The 24,168-nt window shown below is 41.3% G+C and overlaps 3 protein-coding genes across 12 annotated transcripts; 1 reads left to right on the top strand and 2 right to left on the bottom strand.

The window, feature by feature from the left end:
- Positions 1-1,228: 1,228 nt before the first annotated feature.
- On the bottom strand, positions 1,229-14,625 carry LOC124015497 (mucolipin-1-like). 6 transcript variants are annotated; one of them, XR_006835171.1, is made up of 15 exons: positions 13,614-14,625; positions 9,178-9,416; positions 8,919-9,080; positions 8,565-8,721; positions 7,521-7,602; positions 7,175-7,271; positions 6,533-6,632; positions 6,281-6,387; positions 4,226-4,375; positions 3,995-4,096; positions 3,730-3,852; positions 3,396-3,602; positions 3,028-3,166; positions 2,837-2,953; positions 1,229-2,359 (listed from the first exon to the last, which is right to left on the bottom strand). XR_006835171.1 is itself a non-coding variant. In XM_046330729.1 (15 exons), the coding sequence occupies exons 2-14, from the start codon at positions 13,651-13,653 to the stop codon at positions 3,035-3,037; spliced, it is 1,698 nt and encodes a 565-aa protein (XP_046186685.1). In that variant the 5' UTR covers positions 13,654-13,683; positions 13,766-14,625; the 3' UTR covers positions 1,229-2,931; positions 3,028-3,034. The 6 variants fall into 6 exon arrangements, 4 of the variants coding, with proteins under 4 accessions (XP_046186685.1, XP_046186684.1, XP_046186683.1 ...); XR_006835170.1 differs by having other exon boundaries at positions 2,837-2,931; XM_046330729.1 differs by having other exon boundaries at positions 1,229-2,931; positions 13,614-13,683; positions 13,766-14,625.
- LOC124015498 (N-acetylmuramoyl-L-alanine amidase-like) lies at positions 12,925-23,783 on the top strand. Its single transcript, XM_046330731.1, has 6 exons — positions 12,925-13,055; positions 17,227-17,361; positions 17,621-18,466; positions 18,685-18,895; positions 22,979-23,273; positions 23,702-23,783. Exons 2-6 carry the CDS (start codon positions 17,250-17,252, stop codon positions 23,714-23,716), a joined length of 1,479 nt encoding a protein of 492 aa, XP_046186687.1. The 5' UTR covers positions 12,925-13,055; positions 17,227-17,249; the 3' UTR covers positions 23,717-23,783.
- LOC124015500 (trafficking protein particle complex subunit 5-like) lies at positions 14,764-17,168 on the bottom strand. 5 transcript variants are annotated; one of them, XM_046330734.1, is made up of 4 exons: positions 17,104-17,168; positions 16,515-16,595; positions 15,516-15,788; positions 14,764-15,394 (listed from the first exon to the last, which is right to left on the bottom strand). In XM_046330734.1, the coding sequence occupies exons 3-4, from the start codon at positions 15,783-15,785 to the stop codon at positions 15,098-15,100; spliced, it is 567 nt and encodes a 188-aa protein (XP_046186690.1). In that variant the 5' UTR covers positions 15,786-15,788; positions 16,515-16,595; positions 17,104-17,168; the 3' UTR covers positions 14,764-15,097. The 5 variants fall into 5 exon arrangements, with proteins under 5 accessions (XP_046186690.1, XP_046186691.1, XP_046186688.1 ...); XM_046330735.1 differs by having other exon boundaries at positions 15,516-15,803; positions 17,104-17,120; XM_046330732.1 differs by lacking the exon at positions 17,104-17,168 and adding an exon at positions 16,047-16,199 and having other exon boundaries at positions 15,516-15,803; positions 16,515-16,600.
- Positions 23,784-24,168: the final 385 nt, after the last annotated feature.

Here is a 24,168-nt window from a genome sequence, read left to right as displayed (position 1 = left end):
ACAGCACATGGTAGCCTGTTCATCATTACATGCCTCTGAATACCATGTTCACAAGTTAGCACACACCAGCAGTGCACCTGCTTCTGTCCTGTGTGAGCATGGGATCCCAGGAGAACAGAACGTGCCAACACGGCATTACATTAACATGCTGCATACTAACACACGAAGAACATGTAACACACATACATCACCGGCTATATACTTACGACTACAGTCAATTATAACCTAATCTCACTGCGACATGAACGTTTCTTATGTTAAAACAAAATGTCATAATAGAACATTTCAGATAAACAAAGATAGCTGTATCATACAGCTGCATTATGCACATAGCCTAGTAAAATCCACATCTCATGTTATCACCTAGTTTCACTCTAAACACTAAAATAGAGGAGGCCTCGTGTCTCATGCTTTAGAGGACTTTCTGTTTAATTGGAATTGTTACCCTGAAACCTGATGATGTCCAGGCAGGCCAGTTTCTGGTTGATGGGTTTAGTGGAAGTGCTTCCCAGCCCTTTCTGGCTGCATTCTGCTGTTAATAATGCATGCTGCTACTAAGGGAATCGGACAGGGGCCCCTCTCCTTTATACCACTACATTAAGAGCACTGACTGTGCAGATCTCGGCACTGATCTTCCCTCTCCATCTTGTCATGTACTTTCCAATTATGTGCATTTATCTAGACTCACTTCAGCCATGCATCTCCTTTCACTTATCTTTTGTTTTTGCGATGTGCAATTGTACTGGTGTGTGGTACATTTTGGCCCCTTAAAACAAGCTACTTTAAACTATTTACCTCTCGCCCCCTTTGTTTCGGTTTTCTCTTTCTTTATAATCTCAGACAGCTATTGATTTTCTTTGACTTGCTGGCTGGTGGACGTTATGTAGTCAGACAAGAGGCTCCTTTCTCCCTCTAGTGGTGCTATCATACCACCACAGTCACACTGTACTGGGCAGGCCCTGGCATGAAGATGAGAAGCAATGATGATCTGATCAAGTACAATTCACCATGAATCCATATACATAGAAAACTGTCTTTAAGCAAGTTTGTTACATTACCCTTTAAAAGTTCATAACAGGTCGAGCACTCAACCGACATAACTGACAAAGGGAAAGTGTTGTTCTGCCTCATTGACCATGAAGAGGACTAAATGTAAAATGTCCTTGACGAGAGAGAGCAGAAAAGCGACAACATGGACCACATCACCAGAAAATAGGACTCTGCTTGGTAGAAATAAACAGTACGCTTTCAATAGTTTTAATTGGAGGTGGTTTACTGGTATTAGCCAGAGAGGTGGCACAGATATGCAATGTACTGAAAAAAAAAAGGGCAAAAAACGAGAACAGCTTTAAAAATAAATATGTACAAGCGAGATTCTCATCCAAAATGTAGATGTTGAGCAATTTGGTCATACTAAAATTATTAGTATCAGTCTAACCAACACTAACAGAGTAAAACAATGAGAAATACATCAGAAATTATCACATTAGCAGAGTATAAAATGCATGTAGTTACGAAATACACTACAACAACAATCCTTACAAGTAATCTTCTACGCCACTGTGCTGCATGCCATGAGACATTTAGCGCTGGTTCTTGTTTCTGTCATCGTGGCTCATCGTACATGTGTACCTGATCATCTCAAGCAAGATAAATGTACTAAGTAAAAACATTCAAAGAATGGGAAGGGAAAAAAAAAATGTACATTTCTAGTCATCAACACATACTTGAATAAATCACTTTTGAAAACATGTAATGGAAAAACACCTTCACCAGAAACAGTACATTCTGGATACACAATGATTTCTCTATTTGTCCTATACTGACAACTCTTCCCTTCCTTTTGATCGCTTACGAATCTTGTGCAATGAGTCATTTTTTCTCCTAATGAACATCACTATAAGCTTTCATAACATTTCATACAATTAAATTATCACTTAAAAAGGTTTTTCAAATAAAACAGATAAAATATGATAATTCAGTCCCTTTCCTTCAGTGAATCATGATTTGGACCACATACTGGTTTGCAGAATTAATTTGCCTGGAGAGAGATTCAATATAACAATGTCGGATATATCTCATAAAATAATATTTTACTGGCCTTGTATTTCAGTCAGGTGCAACAGGCATCCAACAAAATAATTATTAAAGGTGGTTAAAACATTTAGCATCGTTTAAAATTAAAATGTGTCTTTTCCTCAGCAATATGGAGTCTGTACAGTGCACTATAAAACCCACTATAGCGGTCTTGCAGTACATTGGTGTTCAGGTCAGGGTCACCTGTCTCTTTACACCAAAGGCTTCATACATATTGACGACTAACTACGGCTGCAGGTCCCGTCCTTGAACATGTCCCGTCCTTGAACAATAAAGGACCAAAGAGTGAGGAGCCTTCCCTAAAAATACAGTAAATAACGGTGTGCACGTTTCAGCCTGTCTGTTCGTGCGTGTCTCTGTCATAAACATAATTCAGAGGACAATCATAATGTTCAGGGCCCCCAGGCACAGTAAAGCACAATTAAACCATTGCCGTCCCTCAGTCATAAGGTCATAGGGTCATGCAGACCCAATTCAACAAAGGCTTATCAACAATATAAATCAAAACTGCACCATAAATAAAATTCCTATTTAGTAAAACAGATTCAGATATACAGTACGTTGTGAAAAATCAGTTCTCTCGGAAAGGACAGCTGGCTATATTGTTGTATTACAGTCATGAATTAGCTAGCAGAATGTGCTAGCCATATGAATGTAACTTGTTAGCTATAAAAACCCAATGAACTGGTATATTAAATATTAATGTGCGATCTACAGCAGTTAGTAAGTTGTACTGTACCCGTCTGAATTTAAATGCACCGAAGTTCCACATCCTACAGAGGACAGTGTAGTCTAAGGTCCGATCACCAAGAAGACATCCTCCCACTGGAGGATCTGAAATAGAGAAATAACCAATCTATGTCAATGGAATTAGGATTACTTCAAAGACAAAAACATCAAACCCTGAATGACGCACACACAAACACTCACTCTCTCTTCAGTCACAGCAGCAGAAGAATGAACAGGAGGATGCCTCTGGGCCACGGAACTTTCCAGAGCAAGGTGTATCAGTACACTCTGCTATGAAAGCATGCAGGTCTGTGATGTGCATCGGCTCCTGGGTTTGGGCCTGTAGAGAGACAGAGTGCTTCGATAAAAATGACTAAGAATCCTCTTCCATCCTAATTCCGGTACATTGCACCCTTTCTACCATATGGCACTCATCAACACTTCATCTTTTATTTTAACATCAGTAAATCATCTGTCCTGCATTTCTCCATTCACTCCTTCCACCCACCATCCCTCATCCTCCCCTTCTATCAGTCCCCTCATCCTTCATCCCTCCCCTCCCACAGTACCATGATGGCATCGTAGGCTCCGGTGATGAGCGCAATGAAGAGGGAGAGCACCATGTAGATGAAGAGGGAGATGAAGGTATAGAGGTAGACCTGGCTGAACACCCACACCAGCGTGCCACTCTTCTGCATCTCAGCAAACGTCACAAACATATCGTCCCCGTTGATCAGAGAAAACAGGCACTCTGACACCATGGACAGAGAGCGGAACTGCAGGGACAGAGGATGAGTTGGTGTATTAGAACACATTTATTTTTCACAGTTTCAGCTATTTGTGATATTTATGAATAATAAAAATACACAAATACATGTGTGCATCCTGTCCATGACCAAATACCTTGGTATGGTAAGGACCCAGCACGATCCAGCCACAGAAGCAATAACCTAGGTATATGGCAGCTACACAGAGGCAGAAGCGGATTACATTAGGGAAGGCAGCCCGCAGCGTCACAATCAGGATCTGAGAATGAAGAGAGAAAATGTAAGACAAATTTACACATGGAAAAAGAAAAAAAGTGGGAAGTGACGCAAAACCTCCCCAGAAAGCAATTCAACTTAAATGTCAATGTGTGCATTTGTGTGTGACTGATTATGTCACTCACATTGTACTTCTGGAAGAAACTGAGGTAGCGGAGGACTCCCACCCACACCAGCAGAGTGGAGGTACCGAGCAGAATCCCACACACATCATACAACGACATGTTCTGAAAGACAGAGTCATTTAAATTATTTTAATAATGATATTATTTGCTCTGTCTAATTCTAAAAGGTGGGGGGACTGGCGCAGGCCTGGAAAGATATGAAACTAAAAGCAATGCAATGTTCTGTATTACCTTGGACTCTATGCCAATCTTGATGAAGCTGCCGGTGATGGTGAGCAGGTCACTGATGATGAGCAGGATGAACCAGCCGTTAATGAACTCCATCCTGTCTGCCCAGCACACACTGTGATTCAGTCTGTGTCTGAAGAACTGGACATACTCCTGTCAGAAACACAGAGACAGGACAGACAAATGAACAGAATAAACCAGCGGTCACGACCCTATGTTGGGACACACACACCTGATATGGCCTTGCTGTCCCCAGTCCATCTGATCGTGCTGCTGCTCCAGTTTCAACTGTTCTGCCTGCGGTTAAGGAACCCTGACCTGTTCACCTGACGTGCTACCTTGTTCCGGACCTGCTGTGTTCGACTGTCGAGCTACCACACCTGCTGTCTTGAACTCAGAATGATCAGCTATGAAAAGCCAACTGACCTTTACGCCGGAGGTACTGGCCTGTTGCACCCTCTACAACCACTGATTATTATTATTATTATTATTATTTGATCCTGCTGGTCATCTATGAACATTTGAACATCTTGGCCATGTACTGTTATAATTTCCACCTGGCACAGCCAGAAGAGGACTGGCCACACCTCAGAGCCTGGTTCCTCTCTAGGTTCCTGCCTTAAGGGAATTTGTCCTAGCCACTGTGCTCCTACATCTGCATTGCTTGCCCTTTGGGTTTTTAGGCTGGGTTTCTGTACAGCACTTTGAGATATCAGCTGATGTACGAAGGGCTATATAAATACATTTGATTGATTGATATGAAAATGGGGTTGCAAGCTGACACCTACTCATTTAAGGGTTTTTCTTTATTTTTTTCATTGTAGAATAATAGTGTCGACATTAAAACTATGAAATATTCACATATGGAATCATGTAGTAAACAAAAAAAGGTTAAATCAAAATATATTTTAGATTTGAAACACTCTTGGCATTCTCTCAAGCAGCTTCATGAGGTAGTGATAAGAGAATTATATTCTCCAGGTACATCACCCAATCTAATTATATTACTCAGACTGCAAACCAGAATTTGTAAGATCCTGGTCGAATGAAACAGACGGAGGCCCAGCTAAATAGACAAAAAGGTTTATTCACGGAACGTTCTGAAGTCAAGAATTCCTGGATTGCATTTCAATTAACAGGTGTGCCTTGTTAAAAGTTCATTTGTGGAATTTCTTTCCTTCTTATTGCGTTTGAGCCAATAAGCTGTGTTGTGACAAGGTAGGGTGGTATACAGAAGATAACCCTATTTGGTAAAAGACCAAGTCCATATTATGGCAAGAACAGATCAAATAAGCAAAGAAAAACAGTCCATTACTTAAGACAACTTTAAACATTTCTTCAAGTGCAGTCGCAAAAACCATCAAGCGCTATGCTGAAACTGGCTCTCATTCGGACCGCCACAGGAAAAGACCAAGTTACCTCTGCTGCAGAGGATAAATTCATTAGAGTTAACTGCACCTTAAAAATTGCAGCCCAAATAAATGCTTCACGTAGGTGAAGTAAGAGAAATCAAGAGTTCAGTGTAGACTCCATGAAATCAGACCTTCATGGTCGAATTCCTGCAAAGAAACCACTACTGAAGGACATGAATAAGAAGAAGAGACTTGCTTGGGCCAAGAAACAAACAATGAACATTAGACCGGTGGAAATCTGTCCTTTGGTCTGATTAGTACACATTTTTTATTTTTGGTTCCAACCGCCGTGTCTTTGTGAGACGCAGAGTAGGTGAACGGATGATCTCCGCATGTGTGGTTCCAACCGTGAAGCATGGAGGAAGTGGTGTGGGGGTGCTTTGCTGGTGACACCGTCTGATTTATTTAGAATTCAAGGCACACTTAACCAGCATGGCTCCACAGCATTCTGCAGCGATACGCCATTCCATATGGTTTGCGCTTAGTGGGACTATATCATTTGTTTGTTAGTCTTGTGAAATCCATAGATTTAGGCCAAATTAATTTAAATTGACTGATTTCCTTCTATGAACTATGGGTAAAATATTTTAAATTGTTGCATTTATATTTTTGTTCATATAAATTACAACGTCTGCCTTGGTCTTACATGTTGTAGGATGACTCCTCTGAGGATGGAGCGACCACACAGCAGCAGGGACAGCAGACACACTATGGCCACCAGCACGTCAAAAGCCTCCCGTGCATAGTTCTCCGCTATAGGAGGAAGAAGAAAGGAGGGTTGTTTGAATGAATTAAGTCAGGGAGTGAAGGGAAGGAAGAGGCAAACAGCTAGTAAGGAACAGCAGGAAAGAAGTGAATCAATCTCAAGCAGTACCCCCCCCCCCCCTCGCTCTCTCACCATGTCCCCACACGTTGGGGTCTTTGCACTTCTTGATGGAGGCATGGTTGAGCAGGCTGATCTTCACTCTGCCGCTGTGGGCCTTGTTATCCAGGACAACCTGACAGCAGCCACAATACACACACACTGTATACGTAGCTACAACACAAATCCTGGCTTTATAACAGCTGTCTAAGATAACGTGGGCTGTGTGGTGTTGCAGTGTTTCCCCTATGATTTTTTTTCAGCTGCATTGGAAAAGTTGGGCGAAGGGGTGTGGCGTGCTAGTGGGCATGGCCAATGGCACAGTTTTAGAGGCCCTCCTCTTGGCCGCGGAGACAATTTTGCTGTTTTAAAGCAAATTTTCTGCAATTCTACACATTTCGCCATGGTTTACGCCGTGTTCTTATGCCATCGGAGTGACTCAAATTATAACAAAATCAGTGGGGGCCACAACTACATAGTTTCTTTTTGGTGATTGTTAGTTCTCAAAGATTCTTATTTCTAAATATATTGCGCCATCCTATATTTTCTACATACATTATATCTGTATTTAGTCGCTTACGTTTACACTGAAAACATTTTTTAACATTTGTGGAGGCCACAATTTAAATGCATATAGGGGAACTGGGCTGTTCAAGGGAAATTAGTAGGTCATCTCACCATAATATCAAAGGTGTAGCAGTCAGGAATCTCATTGTTGATGATGGTCTGGATGTTTATGGCCTTCAGCTGGAACTGAATGGTCACATTGATCAGCCTGGAGACCAAGAAGAAGAAGACGAGAGACAAGATCCAGTAAGAGGAATGCATGTAATCGCAATAGAGAAGTGATATTACCCAGTAATGTTCCATGTTGATATGTAATGCATTACATAAGCATTACCATAAGCAATATATTAACATAAGGACTGACAAAATGACAAAAATGGGATTCAAAACCCTATGAGGAATTGCATGCTAGAATAAAAGGGGGAGAGGGAGCAAGGGACACCATTGTGTGTCTCACTTGTGAAACTGGAGAGTGAAGTTCTTGTAGTTACTGTAATCAGGAGAAGGAGGGTCTGGTAGTGGGTCCACACCAATGCAATCTGAAAAAGACCGAAGGATGGAATAAAAGCAAGTTGAGAGAGAGTAGGAACAAAAACAGAAATCCAGGAGATTTATTTCCAGAAGCATCTACAGAGTATTCCAAACATTAGGAACAGTTGTGTCACGTTGGCTGGATGCCCTTTGGGTGGACCATTCTTGATACACACACGTGTTGCAGTTCTTGACACAAACGGTGCATTTGGCACCTACTACCATACCCCGTTCATAGGCCCTTAAATCTTTTGTCTTGCCCATTCACCCTCTGAATGGCTCACATACACAATCCATGTCTCCTCCCCTTCATCTACACTGATTGAAGTGGATTAAACAAGTATCATCAATAAGGGAACATAGACTGACCAGGGGAATCCAGGTGAAGCCATGTCATGGAATTAGCAGGTCTTCTTAATATTTTGGACACTCAATGTACATTTGACACTTGCAAGTATTCTGTTATTCACTTTTTTCCCCCAAAGCCAATGGAAAATACTTTTCACAACTTCACCCTAGTATTTCAAAATGTTATCTTAACTACTTCTGTTTAGTTGCCAACCTTGACTCGACCACTTTTGATAACATTTCAAACAATGGTCCATTGCCAAAACACATTTTTTTTTTTAACTGTGCCAATGAACCATCTTTGTGAAATCAGCAGGTGAATCGAACAGAAGACGTCCATTTGGCCAGCTCTATTATTTTGCTGAGGTTAGTGGAAATAGCACTTATATGGTTGATGCTTTCATGGACAGGATCTATTCTCAGCACTGAAAGTAGGGCACGGTTAGAGGGCAACTCTTGACATATGTGGAGCTTTGACTCAATAACAGTTACTTCCTGACGGGCCAAAGACAACTGGCAGTGGATTTTAAAAAACAAGACCAACAGACTGATGTCAAATACATGGAGGTGGAATTTGATAGACAACTTAATGAACAGAAAAAGGAGAATGCGGCCAGGGTACCGGTAATAACTTTGGGGTCGATGTCAAAGGTGTCGTTGATGGGGTCGATGATGCCCCTCTTGTAGTACCGCTGGCACAGAGAGAGGGCACTCTCATTCACACCCTCACCCCATACATATGCATACCGCCCTAGTGATGTCTGTGGTAGAGCCAGGAACTGAGGAAAAGAAAATAGAAAGGATTATATATGGAATAGGTAACATACAGTTATACTAATAGCAAGACATCATATAGACAGACAAGGAAGACAAAAGATAATTTAATAACAAGGCATTACATAGAACAAAATGAGAGGGTTGAGAAGTCACTCATCTGCCGGTCTCTGATTAGTGTTGCATACTGAGATACTAGTACCTGATCTACAGCATAATAAATATGGCTATAGAGTTCACTCTGTGTGTGGATTGCCATTGAAGAGCCATCCCGGTAGTCTTTAAGGAAAAGGTGTTTGAAGGATGCTGTGTTCTCTTCCTTGAATGTCACCACCATCTGGTTACTCAAGCCAAACAGGACTAACTACAGAAGGGAGTGACAGGGGATTAAGGGTTAAAACACTGAAAATCAACAGAAGACCCATCATGAATACCAATTCTTCAGTTCAGTAAAGGCCCACCTGTACAGTGACAATGAGGATCTTGAGCAGCTGCAGGACTAGTTTAAAGGGCTTGCGGCCTTTGGCGTGGTACTTGTCACAGGGGCTCATGAAAAAGTACTTGAGCTTCCTCCGCAGTGCCTCCTCCTCCTGCTGCGGTTGCCTGAGCTCGGAGCCTACCAGACCGGTGACCCGGGGGTTCCCGCCACTGAGGTCATCGGACCTGTAGCTGCTCATAGGTGAGAACAGCTCATCCTTCTCTGAGAGAGAATCAATGACAGACATGAGTTTCTACATACAACATAGGGAAGGCCTATTTGAAAAGAGCACTCATAAGCTTGATATTGCTGCTGAAAAAGAGGAAGTGGGAAAGCGATGTGGTACTGTAATTTTACTATAATTATATAATTCAAGCATGCATTGGATCAGTAGGTATGATATAGCCCATTCAATAAAAAAAGAGAACCCTTGACTATTTCCACATTGTTATGTTAGCAATTTTAGAATAAGGCTAGGTTTTTTCCCCCTCAATCTACCCAAAATAACCCATAATGACAAAGCAAAAACAAGTTGACATTTTGTAAATGTATTAAAACAAAAAAAATTAAATAGCAAATTTACATAAGTATTCAGACCCCTTACTCAGTACTTTGTTGATGCACCTTCGGCAGCAATTACATCTTTGACTCATTTTGGGTATGACGCTACAAGCTTGGCACACCTGTATTTGTTCCGAAGCCACACCTGCGTTGTCTTGGCCGTGTGCTTGGGGTCGTTGTCCTGTTGACAATGACCCCAAGTCTGAGGTCTGGATCAGGTTTTCATCAAGGGATTTCTCTGTACTTTGCACCATTCATCTTCACTCAATCCAGACTAGTCTCCCAGTCCCTGACGCTAAAAACCATCCCCACAGCATGATGCTCCCACCATCACCATGCTTCACCGTAGGGAGGTCCCATGTTTCCTACAGACATGACACTTGGCATTCAGGCCAAAGAGTTCAATCTTGGTTTCATCAGACCAGAAAATCTTGTTTCTCATGGTCAGAGTCATTTAGGTGCCTTTTGGCAAACTCCAAGTGGGCTGTCATGTGCCTTTTACTGAGGCGTGGCTTTTGTCTGGCCACTAACATAAATGCCTGATTGGTGGAGTGCTGCAGAGAGATTCTTCCATCTCAACAGAGGAACTCTGGAGCTCTGTCAGCTCTGCTCTCCCTGACCAAGGCCCTTCTCCCCCAATTGCTCAGTTTGGCTCTAGGAAGAGAGCTGGCCGTCAATTCTCAATTTAAGAATGATGGAGGTCACTGTGTTCTTGGGGACCTTCAATGCTGCAGAAATGTTTTGGTACCCTTCCCCAGATCTGTGCCTTGACACAAAACTGTCGCGGAGCTGTACGGACAATTCCTTTGGCCTCATTGCTTGATTTTTGCTCTGACATTAACTGCCAACTGTAGGACCTTATAAAGACAGGTGTGTGCCTTTCCAAATCATGTCCAATCAATTGAATTTACCATAGATGGACTCAGATCAAGTTGTAGAAACATGTTAAGGATGATCAACGGAAACAGGATGCACCTGAGCTCAATTTCAAGTCTCATAGCAAAGGGTTTGAATAGTTATGTAAATAAGGTATTTTTTATTAACTGAAATACCTATATTGGTTCATCTGACCAGTCTCATCATTGATTTGATTTAGGGCTACTTATTTAGGCATTTTAAGGGTTTTCCATGTAGTTGTCTAATGATGGTTAGGCATGTTAACCTGTTTTCTTGAATCTCTATGATCAATAAATGTTCTTCTTGAGTGTACTTTTAACAGAGCTGAGATATACCTCAGTGCATTCACCCAATTACTTACAGCCTGCCACCTATCAAGTTGTTCCAGATCAACACAAGTGCCTAGGAAGGAGGGGGTAGGGTTTCTTCTGGACAGGACATGGCCCAACTATAGTGTAGGTGTGTTGTAACTTGCTAAATAATGACATTAACAAACACTGAGCATGAAAAACATTAGGAACACCTCTTTTCATGACAGACTGAGCAGATAAAAGTTATGATCCATTATTGATGTCACTTTTTAAATCTACTTCAAAATCAGTATAGATGGGCTACCCAGACCCCTATTTTTATGCTGCTGCTACTCTGTTTATAATCTATGCATAGTCACTTTAACTACCTACATATTACCTCAATTAGCCCGACTAACCGGTGCCCCTGCACATTGTACCGTTACCCCCTGTATATAGTCTCGCTTGTTATTTTACTGCTGCTGATGAATTATTTGTTACATTATTTTCTATTTTACATTTTCTTTACTTAACACTAATTTTTTACTTCATAAAGCATTGTTGGTTAAGGCCTTGTAAGTAAGCATTTCACTTTAAGGTCTACACTGGTTGTCTCCTCACCTACATCTCAAATCAAATTTTATTTGTCACGTGCCGAATACAGGCTAAAGAAGGATTTTTAAGCCTTGAGACATGAATTATATGTGACATTGAGGGTGAATGGGCAAAACAAAAGATATACGATCCTTTTAAACCACGTTATAGTAGTAGGTGCACCGGTTTGAGTGTGTCAAGAACTGCAACACTGCTGGGTTTTTCTAAGCTCAACAGTTTCCCTTGTGCATCAAAAATGGTCCACCACCCAAAGGACATCCAGTCAACTTGACAACTATGGGAAGCATTGAAGTCAAAATGTTCCAGCATCCCTGTGGGACAATTGACACCTTGTAGAGTCCATGCCCCAACGAATTGAGACTGTTCCGAAGGCAGAAGCAGGTGTAAATGAATGAGGAAGGTGTTCCTAATGTTTGTACACTCAGTGTATATTGCTAAGAATGAGAAAGTAGAGTGACTCTCCTAGCAGGTCTGGAACCCAGGTCTCCATTACCAATGACGAATGTCCTAACCACTGTCCCAATAATGATTTCTCTTGGGCATGTGCTTAATGGGGCAGTATAGTTAGACCAATAGGCCCTGTACAGAAGAAACCCTAACCCCTCCATCTAGCATGTATATAGATGAAACAACTTGATAGGCTTAAGCAATAGGGCGAATGCAATTTGAAGTAAATATCACCTCTGTTAAAAGTACTCGAGAAAATCTATTTTATTGATCATAGTGATTCAGGAATATCATTAAAAACAAGTTAACATGCCCCACCAACATTAAACCACTACACAGAAAGCCCTGTAAATGATCAGCCGATGTCCTGACAACTGATACAGAAATGTTCTTGCAACATTCCCATGACACTCGTCTAGAACATTAACTTATGTTCAGACAACATGGCAACCATGTTCTGAGTATGTTTGGTGGGACAATGATGGAATATTCTAATAACCCTCAGAAAACTGGACACAATCATTTGTATTTTATTTAACCTTTATTTAACTAGGCAAGTCAGTTAAGAACACATGTTTACATAGTCTAACTTTATATAGAACAAATTGTACTTGAAATTAACATTTCTTTAAGGTTATTGCAAATAAAAGCATATTTTCACTTTTCTGCAACAATCACTGAATTAGTTATTGATTTTTTTTTAAATGCAATATTTTAGATTTGATGTATTTCTATCAAATCAAAACTGGAATTTCTATTCAAAGCAAAGGTTGAAAAGTATAAACATTTATAGACTAAATCAAACCTAGTATGATGATTATGTCATAATCAGTGAAAACGTAGATTTTTTAAACATTTGTAACATTTCTTTTGGCGAATGTCTTTTGAATGTAAAAACCAATTTTACCTCGGTTTGTTTACGGAAGTCGGAGGCGACTACCTGTGCTAATTAGCTATCTGAGTCTCCCAACACATTTGTGGGAACAAGGACGCCACAAACGTGTTGTAACTGAAAAATACTGCCGGCTGCAACGGTTAAAAACAGGATACAGTAAGTGTATATTTGGAATTTGTTAAATTATTTTGGTGATATGGAAGTAGAACGCTTAATGTTTCTAGAACCGTACCACAATTGGGGATCGATTCACGTTTAGATCGATTATTTGGCTGCCAGAGTCAATTCGCCTCTGAAAATAACATTTATTATATTCTTGGGCGAGGTACGATACAATGGAAGCATTATTTACATACAATTAGCCTATTATGATCATATTGCGAGGCTAGGCACTCACAGATGACATGCAGTCTTCCAATTTAACACTATACAACAAATACATTATCCTTATGAAATGTGTTATTTTATACACCTTTAGGTTTACCAAACTCGGCCCTCGGGACCCCAAGGGCACCATGTTTTGCTTCTTCCCTTAACAGTACACAGCTGATATAAATCATCAATAACCAAACATCAAGCCTTGATCATTTTATAGTGTTTGGGCAAAAACCAAAACGTGCACCCCTTGGGGTCCCGAGGACAGAGTTTGGTAAATGCTGGTTAACATTAAAAAAAAATTAGGCTTAGACTGATAAATTGAAGTACATGACCAACCTGTACCGTCTTGGATGCAGTTACAGTTCGATGATGCCATGGCGATGTTTTGCAGGACATGAATGAATTCCTACGAATAATACAATTTAAGAAATTAATAGAAATATTCGTTTAGGACTGTCAGAAAGCTAAACATTGAGGAAACAAATTACAAGGGAATAGGGACGCTGCGCTCCACAATCACAAAGTCGCAGCTTCCAACAGTCACATGACAATCACCATGTGATATGCCTTGACGGTCATTGGTCTCAAAATATCTAATTCGTGATAGCGTTTGTGGCCCCACCCATTGCATTGATAGTCAAACGATCAATGCTAGGCTGCGTTCAGTACAACGGAAACGGTGTCATAATGAACGACCAGTTGAAAAACGGGGAGGGGTTATGGGTTCAAAATGTATCCGCTGCCCTTTAAATGTCACTCATTTCTTTCAAGCTACACTCCGGGACAACCACCGTAAGGAGCAAATGTACGTCACACTGTTCAAAAACGTGCAAGGAAGTCTAGGGAAAACGTGTAGATATAGTGTTTTCTAAATGACTAAAATGTATGTGTTAAGTTCAAATTGTTGAACGTAGCAAACACATTGAACACACCCCTGGATTCATCGATTTTCTACATATGATCACCTGATCTTTTCTTTTCGCTAAAATGCTTACAGACGGCGATAAACAGTAAAAGTATTTCAAACATGTCTAGATAGAAACAAATAAAGATGTAAAATGAAACTACACCTACAAACCGGAGTCAGGACATTTTTGCCAACATAATGCTCTATGGAAATGACCACTGATAACTTTCAAATTTCACATATTTTGAATAATAGCTTAAAATATAATTTGTTTAGGGAACACAATGCCAGTCTTTAATTGCACAATGTTGAACTCAGTTGGAGGGTAAACCATTGCACATATTGATGTATTATACTGCAGCCCATATCGTCAATGTGTTGGTCCTTTGTGTGATTCCGAAATGTCTTGGGATATCAAAAACATTTACATTTAAGTCATTTAGCAGACGCTCTTATCCAGAGCGACTTACAAATTGGAGATGACATTCACATACATCCTATGCAGTCTTGAGAGATGGTTTAAGATACACTGTCAGTGAGAATGCCAAAGTCATTAGATAAGGGTTGACTGACAAGAAACACAAGAAACATAGACCTTTATAAATGTCATCTCATATGGACTCTTCTTGGACCAAATAAATACAATAGCTCAGAATTGGGATTAACATTCTAATCATTCATATTTACTCTCTCATGTGGTGATATAGACATCCTGTTTCACTTCTCAATATACGGTATATTCACAACTCAACTACTCATATGCAGACTTGCCTACAGACCAATCATTCACTCAGTCCATATCTCACATTAATGGCTCGTTAACTCGCCAGAGCATATTGAGACCTAATAGTGATAATGATGATCAACTTCATCATTCTCTTATTCTAGCATGTGTACACCAACACCCTCTCCTCTATCTGCTATCCAGGGCCTTGTCTCTGGCTATCACAGCTTCATCAAACTTGATCATGAGCGTGGTGCCCTTGTGCCAGTGGGCTGTGACCTTGGCAGGGAAGCCACTGTGTGTGAGAATGGCCTCTACGATGCCAGCGGTGAATGCAGCACAGTTTAGTGTGCTGTTCTCCTTGGGCACAGAGATGTAAGCGTTGATCAGTGGCTCCTTCTCTATGATGTAGTAGGTCTTGTCATCATCGTTGGCCTGCTCCAGCTTGTCTGCCTCCTTACCGAACATGGCTTTCCATACTGACACCTATATGAAGCAAATTGAAAATTATAGACATGTACTTATGCATGGGCATAATGACAAGTGTTACACCTTATCAGACTGTTACATATGAACTTATCTACCTTGAGCCCATGCAAGCACGTACCTTGACGAAGAGCAGTATGTTAAGCACCTTGGTCTCCCTCTTCCCATTCTTCTCCCTCAGCACCAGCACGTCCAGCATACTGGCGCCAACGCTCTGACCCATGTCTGCCAAGCGTTGCTGGAGCTCGGACACAGAGTACACGCGGCTCTGGCAGTACTGCACCATCTCAGAGAAGAGCAGTGCAAAGGCACTCACACTGACTTCAGTCTTGGGACGGGTTAGAGGCCGTTCCAGGATGTTTGACTTTCCTCTCGTAAACCGAGTGTCCATTTTCTGAAAGAGAATGATCTGTAAATAGAAGTAAAATAGCCTGAAGTGATAATATGCTAGCCATGTCAATTCCAAATCAACCCCTCACCACTACCCAAGGCAGGTGAAGATCTGAGAGGATTAGCTATAGCTATAGATATATAACACTTTCAACTAGCCTCGGGGGCAGGATCTTCAACCACAATGTTTAGCTATCCGTCTTTTAACAAGTTAGTATTTTTTTATCTTAACAAGTGCCTATGGTGGTAGTATGGCTCACACCTCTCGAATTCGTCACAGCTCGCTGTGTAGATACGTGCCTCGCGCGTAAATCAGGTGAAAGGGGTAGGGCCTATGGGGGTTGTTTTGGGATTCAGGTCGCCGCGACTCAAGAGGGCCAGCTTCGGCGCATGTGCGGGCTGTGGCAATCTTTACCTGCAGTACATATGCAAAGAGATTAGCCAACGACGATTCCGTGAATTAGGAGGAGCTAACTGCGTTGAAGAAACAACAAAGTGGCTGCTTGTGCAGACGAAAGGGGAAGATAAAATATATTGGATGCTTGCGTAACTAGTCAGCTAATGTCGCTGCGAGCTAGTGCAAATTTAGTTAATATTGTCAAGCAAGCTAGCGAACTCACTCGACGACAGAAAGGCCAGAACTCAGTCATTCAGAATGTTAACAAGCTAACATTAAACATATGTATTTATATAGTTCATTATTCTTATACAAGGACCTAAAACCACTTACCGTGCTTCAATGTTTTTAGCCTGCTGTTGTGTTAGTGACTTCCTGTTCTGGTCACGTGTCTTGTTCTAGTGAAGCACTGATCTGTGAACAGCAGTGCATGTGCTCATCTGACACATACCTGTTTCCAAATGTGTAATCTAAATTACATGCTTTGAAAAATATTTTTAAAATGCAAGATTTCCTAATGTCAATTGCATGGTTAAACAAAATATTCCTGTTAAATGATGCATGGGAATTTCCTTTGTGAGTTCTTGCTGTGTATTTCTAGGGCCATTTGGAAAAGGAACAAGTACATGCTTGCATTCTCATGCGTCACATACCTTTCAGTGATTTAAAAGATACTGTTACCTAAACACGAAATACAATATGATGCTGCTGTTCAGTACTTTTTAACAGAATTTTGTTTAATATTGAGATATTATGAAACAACAGTCTATACAAAGTACTCGAGGAGAAGAGGAAAATAAATTGCAGACCTAAAGGTTGTACTTGTGACAGTGGTGTAATGCAATAATGTAAAAAATGAAACGTTTAAATTCAGAAAGACCTTGAGCCATAAGGACAAACACACATGTACACACACACTTACCTAACAGTTGCCAATTTCCCACACCATGTCCCTCGAATGACTCAAATTAACCAGCACCGTATCTGTTTGTACAGTGGTTGCATAATCCACTTGATGTGTTTTCCTTCCTATAAATGTTTCAAGGTAGGCGATGCCATGCATAATACATGTCAGGAGCACAGGGCGTCGAAGACTCAATGATTTCTCCAATGGAACCGCACTGGAAATGGTGTCTGACCCTTCTTGTAGTCTTGGTCAGTGCTCACACTGACACCAAAGGTAACTCAATCTGTTTGTGTTCACATTTTCCAATTTATTTAGAGGTCGTGAGCAGTCAAACTCTTTTCGAGAGAGAGAATGAAAGTCAGCAAGGAAATGCATTACAGCTACTTAGAGGAAGAAGTTGCAAGAAAATGCTATTTTAGGAAATATAGGGTGCAGTTATTAATTCACAGTACAAAACAGTATGTAGTTTCCGTTTATAGAAAAGCGATGCTGAATATTATCAAATGTAAACAAGTGTGTTTTCTGATTTCAGTCACATCCTCCCAGCATATGGATGACTTCATCAGAATGTTGGAGCAGGTAGAATACAGAAACCCTGGACTGGAGCCTGTAAATGTGTTGAGAGGCCTGCGCAGGGCAACTGGTCTCAGAGATGAGTTCATGCAGCACTTCTTGGGCACTATCAGGGAGGACAGCACCTCAGAGGCACCAGTTATGGACTCCAATCTCTCAGATTTCATTGGCAGAGCTGTGCGCCATCAGGTGACAGAGAGAGGTAGAGAGGAAGGGGTTGTCCTTACTGCTGATGGCACCACTGTTGCTATGAGCCCAGTCCTTCTGGGTATTGAAGCTGGGCTAGTGTCTAAGACGAGGTGTCAAGTCCGTGGCCTGTACCCCCTCACTCTGGCTAGGAACTTGGGTCTGTCCTTCCAGCACTTCAATAGCTCTCTCCTCTCCCAACGCCTGGGCCCTGATGGCTGCTGGGATGACGTGACCTCGCCTCAGGTCTTCACCCTCTCCGACAAGCCCTCCCTCGCCACCGATGCCCTGGTTAACGGTGGTATGGATGGTGTGATTCTAGGGATGGAGGTCTCAGCTCAGTCCCAGCGTCCTCTCAAGCTGAGCAGCCTACTGAGGATGTACTACTGTCATCGTCTTGAGGGGGAAGGACTGGACACTGCTCCTCGTCTGATCAGCCGCCTACGCAGGGAGAACTTCAGAGAACTGGCCAGGCCCCCCCTCCTGCAGAGGCAGGTGGTGAGATCCCTGGTCCTACAGAGGAGACTGATCGACCACTCTACGATGTTGTCACAGGAAAAGGAAGAGCTGACAGCTGTGGTGAGGGAAGGAATAAAGGAGTTTGTCCACAGATACATGGGTAAGTAAACCCCACTGCAGAGGGAGACAGTGGAGATACAGAGGGTTACTGTAGTGCAGGGAAAGCTAAAAAGGATAGGTCAACATTTATTGGAATAATTTTGACTGATCCAAGAAAGCACAAATAGTAACAATAATTGAGACATGGTGTTATTGTTGAAAAAATGAGTGGATAAACATGTTAAAACTCAATATCTCTCTGGATCTCCCTACCTCTAGACTGTCCAGCTATTATCCCACGGTGTCAGTGGGGGGCTGCACCATACCGGGGCACCCCCACCCCCCTGTCCCTCCCCCTCTCGTTCATGTACATCCACCACACATACCAGCCTGGCCAGCCTTGTCTCACCTTTCAGCAGTGTTCTACAGACATGAGGTCCATGCAACGCTTTCACCAGGATGACCGGGGCTGGGACGATATTGGATACAGGTATGTGTAGTACACAGGTTTTAGGATATACAGTGCCTTCAGAAAGTATTAATACCCCTTGACTTAGGTGATTGAGTCCAGGTGAGTCCAATAATCGCTGATACGCATGATGGGAGGGAGGCAGGTGTGTGTAATGATGGTGGCAGGAGTGTGTAATGCTGGGGAGCCTGGTGCCTTCGAGCGCCAGGGAGGGGGAGCAGGAGCAGGCGTGACACTAAGAGCTTTGCACACCAGGATTGTACAATATTTGCACATTATTTATTTTTTTAAATCTTCAAGTTCTGTCAAGTTGGTTGTTGATCATTGCTAGACAGTCATTTCTTTTTTATATATTTTTTTGCATTTTCCAATTAAGAACATTCAAAACAAAAGTGAAAAGATATTAGACAACGATAGGACAAAGTGACAGTAACAGACGAGCGTAACAAAAATAAATAATAATAATTATTATTATATAAACAAACATACAATAAGAAGAAAAAATAACGAGACATGGGATCACCTGCCGTAGGCTACATATTATACATTACGTGTGAAACATTGTGAGGATTCTATATAGATTCAATCAATGAGATGTGGGGGGAGATTCTCCATATAGTCAATAAAAGGTTGCCAAATTCTGTAAAATGTATTTAACTTATTCCTCAAGCAGTAAGTGATTTTCTCCAAAGGGATACAACTATTAACTTCCGATAGCCACATTGCAACTGGCAGGGAGGAATCCAATTTCCATTTCAAGGCAATACATTTCTTGGCAATCGCTAGCAATATTTCTGTTAGCTTTATAGTATGGCTTTGCCTAAGATTTGTGTTAGTAAAGTTACCCAGTAGACAGACCTCCAGGTCTAAAGGGAATGCAACCATGTGAATTGAGGATATGGTATCGCATACCCCCTGCCAGAAACCGTGTAGTTTTGAACACTGCCAAGTGGAATGAAGGAATGTTCCTTAATCTGAGCCCCATCTAAAACATAGGGAGGAGATATCTGGTTTGAACTTGTGCAGTCTAGATGGGGTGATATAGAGCTGATGGAGGAAATTAAACTGGATCAGTCTGTAGACAGTCATTTTTAAGTAATGACATCGCTTTTCAAGCTAATTTAAGTCAAAACTGTAACTAGGTCACTCAGGAACATTCAGTGTCATCTTGGAAAGCAACTTGAGTGTATATTTGGCCATGTGTTTTAGGTTATTATCCAGCTGAATGGTGAATTTGTCTCCCAGTGTCTCAGTAGTCTATCAGGAGACTGAACCAGGTTTTCCTCTAGGATCTATTCCATTACTTTTTATCCTAAAAAACTCCTCAGTCCTTGCCAATGACAAGCATACCCATAATATGATGCAACCACCGACCATACTTGAAAATATGAAGAGTATTACTCAGTAATGTGTTGTGTTGGATTTGCCCCAAACATAACGCTTTATTTTCAGGACATTAAGTACATTTACTTTCCACATTTTTGGCAGCCTTATTGCAAACATGATGCATGTTTTCTAATATTTTTTATTCTGTACAAGCTTCCTTCTTTTCACACTGTCATTTATTTTAGTATTGTGGAGTAACTACAATGTTGTTGATCCATCCTCAGTTTTCTCCTATCACAGCCATTAAACTCTGCAACTGTTTTAAAATCACCATTGGCCTCATGGTGAAATCCCTGAATGGTTTCCTTCCTCTCTGGCAACTAATTTAAGAAGGACGCCTGTATCTTTGTAATGACTGGGTGTATTGACACACCATCCAAAGTGTATTAATAAATCAAATCAAATCGAATTTATTTATATAGCCCTTCGTACATCAGCTGATATCTCAAAGAGCTATACAGAAACCCAGCATAAACCCCCAAACAGCAAGCAATGCAGGTGTAGAAGCACGGTGGCTAGAAAAACTCCCTAGAAAGGCCAAAACCTAGGAAGAAACCTAGAGAGGAACCAGGCTATGTGGGGTGGCCAGTCCTCTTCTGGCTGTGCCAGGTGGAGATTATAACAGAACATGGCCAAGATGTTCAAATGTTCATAAATGACCAGCATGGTCATATAATAATAAGGCAGAACAGTTGAAACTGGAGCAGCAGCACGGTCAGGTGGACTGGGGACAGTAAGGAGTCATCATGTCAGGTAATCCTGGGGCATGGTCCTAGGGCTCAGGTCCTCCGAGAGAGAGAAAGAAAGAGAGAATTAGAGAGAGCATATGTGGGGTGGCCAGTCCTCTTCTGGCTGTGCTGGGTGGAGATTATAACAGAACATGGCCAAGATGTTAAAATGTTCATAAATGACCAGCATGGTCGAATAATAATAAGGCAGAACAGTTGAAACTGGAGCAGCAGCACGGCCAGGTGGACTGGGGACAGCAAGGATTCATCATGTCAGGTAGTCCTGGAGCATGGTCCTAGGGCTCAGGTCAGTTGAAACTGGAGCAGCAGCACGGCCAGGTGGACTGGGGACAGCAAGGAGTCATCATGTCAGGTAGTCCTGGGGCATGGTCCTAGGGCTCAGGTCCTCCGAGAGAGAGAAAGAAAGAGAGAAGGAGAGAATTAGAGAACGTATACTTAGATTCACACAGGACACCGAATAGGACAGGAGAAGTACTCCAGATATAACAAACTGACCCTAGCCCCCCGACACATAAACTACTGCAGCATAAATACTGGAGGCTGAGTCAATAACTTAACCATGCTCAAAGGGGATATTCACTGTCTGCTTTTTTGTTTTGTTTTATCCATTTACCAATAGATGCCCTTCTTTGCGAGGCATTGGAAAACCTCCCTGGTGTTTGTGGTTGAATCTGTTTTTGAAATTCACTGCTTGACTGAGGGACCTTATACAGTAGATAATTGTATGTTTATGCCGGGTTACAGAGATGAGGTAGTCATTCAAAAATATGTTAAAACTTCTTCGGAATCGGTGTCCTGTCCATGGGATGGCTGAGCTAACGTACAGTAGGCTAATGCGATTAGAATGAGGTAGTAAGTAACAAGAACATTTCCCAGGACATAGACATACCTGATATTGGCAGAATGCTTAAGTTCTTGTTAATCTAACTGCACTGTCCAATTTACAGCAGCTATTACAGTGAAAGAATACCATGCTATTGTTTGAGGAGAGTGCACAATTTTGAACATGAAAAGTTATTAATAAACAAATTAGGCACATTTGGGCAGTCTTGATACAACATTTTGAACAGAAATACCATGGTTCATTGGATCAGTCTAAAACTTTGCACATACACCTCTGCCATCTAGTGGCCAAAATCTAAATTTCACCTTGGCTGGAATAATACATTATGGCCTTTCTCTTGCATTTCGAAGATGATGGTACAATTTGTAAGTCGCTCTGGATAAGAGCGTCTGCTAAATGACTTAAATGTAAATGTAAATGTACAAAAACATTTTTTTTTTCATTGTATTATCTTTTACCAGATCTATTGTGTTATGTTATCCTACATCCCTTTCACATTTCCACAAACTTCAAAGTGTTTCCTTTCAAATGGTACAAAGAATATATGCATATCTTTGCTTTGAATTTTTTGGCAAAAATTGGAAAAAAGGGGCGGATCCTTTTAAACACTATTATTGCACACGGCGCGAGTCCATGCACCTTATTATATGACTTGTTAAGTAAATTTTTACTCCTGAATTTATTTAGGCTTGCCATAACAAAGGGGTTTAATACTTATTGACTCAAGACATTTCAGCTTTTCATTATTAATGAATTTGAGAAAATGCCTAAAAACATAATTTCACTTTGACATTATAGGGTATTGTGTGTAGTGACACAAAATCTAAATTTAAGAAATGTAAAATTCAGGCTGTAACACGACAATGTGAAAAAAGTAAAGGGATGTGAATACTTTCTGAAGGCGCTGTACAGTTGGACACTACACAGCCTCCCCGTAAACCACAATGCTTATGTAATGTGTCAAGTTTGAGTATACAGTATGTGTGTGTGTCGCTCTCATAATTAGGAGTTAGAAATTAGCCACTGTCCAATGCTTCTGGGAATTGTTGTTTACCAAGCAAGATGTGACTTGATGATGAATCACTCATGATGAATGACTCATCCCTTGCCGATGTTTGTCTCCAGCTTTGTGGCAGGCTCTGACGGGTACCTCTATGAAGGGCGTGGGTGGCACTGGCAAGGGGCCCACACTAAGGGCTATAACTCCAAGGGCTACGGGGTGTCATTCATCGGTGACTACACCTCCAGATTACCATCACAACAGACCATGGAACTGGTGAGAGATCGTCTGGCATCCTGTGCTGTGGGAGGCGGGCGACTGGTCAGCAACTTCACCCTGTATGGCCACAGACAGCTGGTTAAGACTTCCTGTCCTGGAGACGCCTTCTACTCAGAGATCACAGGCTGGGAGCACTTTGGGGTAAGAGAGTGTGTGCAGTATGTACAGATGTAGAATCTTAATTTGATCACCCTATTGGAGGATAACTTTCCTGCAATGCAGGACATTTAACATTTGTAGTGTATTTGAGGTTTACAAATGCTTCTGAAGTTTGCAATTTCCACTTTGAAATCTTAGACTTGATTTTTCATTGCAAAAAAATGTATCAAACCGTAATAAATATTCATTAATTATAATCCACATAATAATTCAAATTTCCTGTTGCTGCTGGATTATTTTCCTGCTGTAGCAAACTGACTCAAATTAAGAGCCTACATCTGTGTGTATATGTATATGTGGGGATTATAAGGCTGTTATTAACAATGAATAGGCCTATGTGTTTTCGTTATTTCATGTCTAATGGTCTTATCTCTCCACAAACTTACTTTCATTCTTTCCATTTTCCCCAGGAGGTTCAAAACTGAAGATATGGTGAAAAGTGGAGTGATTAATCTTGACCAGTATCACAGAATAAATATTTCATATCTAAAATGCCAGTGTTGCCTTTTTTTATCAACAAATGTTATATATGACTTTCTGATAGCTGATCTGATAGAGCTGATCTGAATAGGTCAGGACATTATGTTGTCAGTTTTGCGTCGGCACCAATCAGTCAATTGACAGCTTTTATTATTAATGGCCAGGGGCACCATTGTACAGCACACCTGGAGCAGTTAGGATTAAGTGCATTACTCAAGGGCACAGCAACAGACAATTTTACCTTATCTGTGCTGGTATTTGAACCAGCAACCTCTTACTGGCCCAACGCTCTAACCCTGCCCCTTTGTGCATAATACACAAATTGATGCAGTTTGTTATATGAGAAATTCTATAGTTCAGTTCATGGGCTGAAAGCTAGGTTTTCATATGTCTACAT

The sequence above is a fragment of the Oncorhynchus gorbuscha genome, linkage group LG26 (genome assembly GCF_021184085.1).
Source record: "Oncorhynchus gorbuscha isolate QuinsamMale2020 ecotype Even-year linkage group LG26, OgorEven_v1.0, whole genome shotgun sequence".
NCBI lineage: Eukaryota > Metazoa > Chordata > Actinopteri > Salmoniformes > Salmonidae > Oncorhynchus > Oncorhynchus gorbuscha.
Note: the sequence above shows the minus strand (reverse complement) of the source record. Positions and strands in the feature narration are given on the sequence as shown.

Excerpts from the sequence above, each read along its gene's own strand:
- LOC124015500 (XM_046330734.1), bottom strand. The coding sequence starts at position 15,785 with ATGGACACTCGGTTTACGAGAGGAAAGTCAAACATCCTGGAACGGCCT. Across the intron at positions 15,395-15,515 it reads ACATACTGCTCTTCGTCAAG|GTGTCAGTATGGAAAGCCAT; the intron begins GTACGTGCTTGC and ends TGCTTCATATAG.
- LOC124015497 (XM_046330728.1), bottom strand. The coding sequence starts at position 13,653 with ATGGCATCATCGAACTGTAACTGCATCCAAGACGGTACAG. Across the intron at positions 4,097-4,225 it reads AGATTGGCATAGAGTCCAAG|AACATGTCGTTGTATGATGT; the intron begins GTAATACAGAAC and ends TCTGTCTTTCAG. Across the intron at positions 3,853-3,994 it reads GTTTCTTCCAGAAGTACAAT|ATCCTGATTGTGACGCTGCG; the intron begins GTGAGTGACATA and ends CTTCATTCTCAG.
- LOC124015498 (XM_046330731.1), top strand. The coding sequence starts at position 17,250 with ATGTCAGGAGCACAGGGCGTCGAAGACTCAATGATTTCTCCAATGGAA. Across the intron at positions 18,467-18,684 it reads GTTTGTCCACAGATACATGG|ACTGTCCAGCTATTATCCCA; the intron begins GTAAGTAAACCC and ends CCCTACCTCTAG. Across the intron at positions 18,896-22,978 it reads TGGGACGATATTGGATACAG|CTTTGTGGCAGGCTCTGACG; the intron begins GTATGTGTAGTA and ends GTTTGTCTCCAG.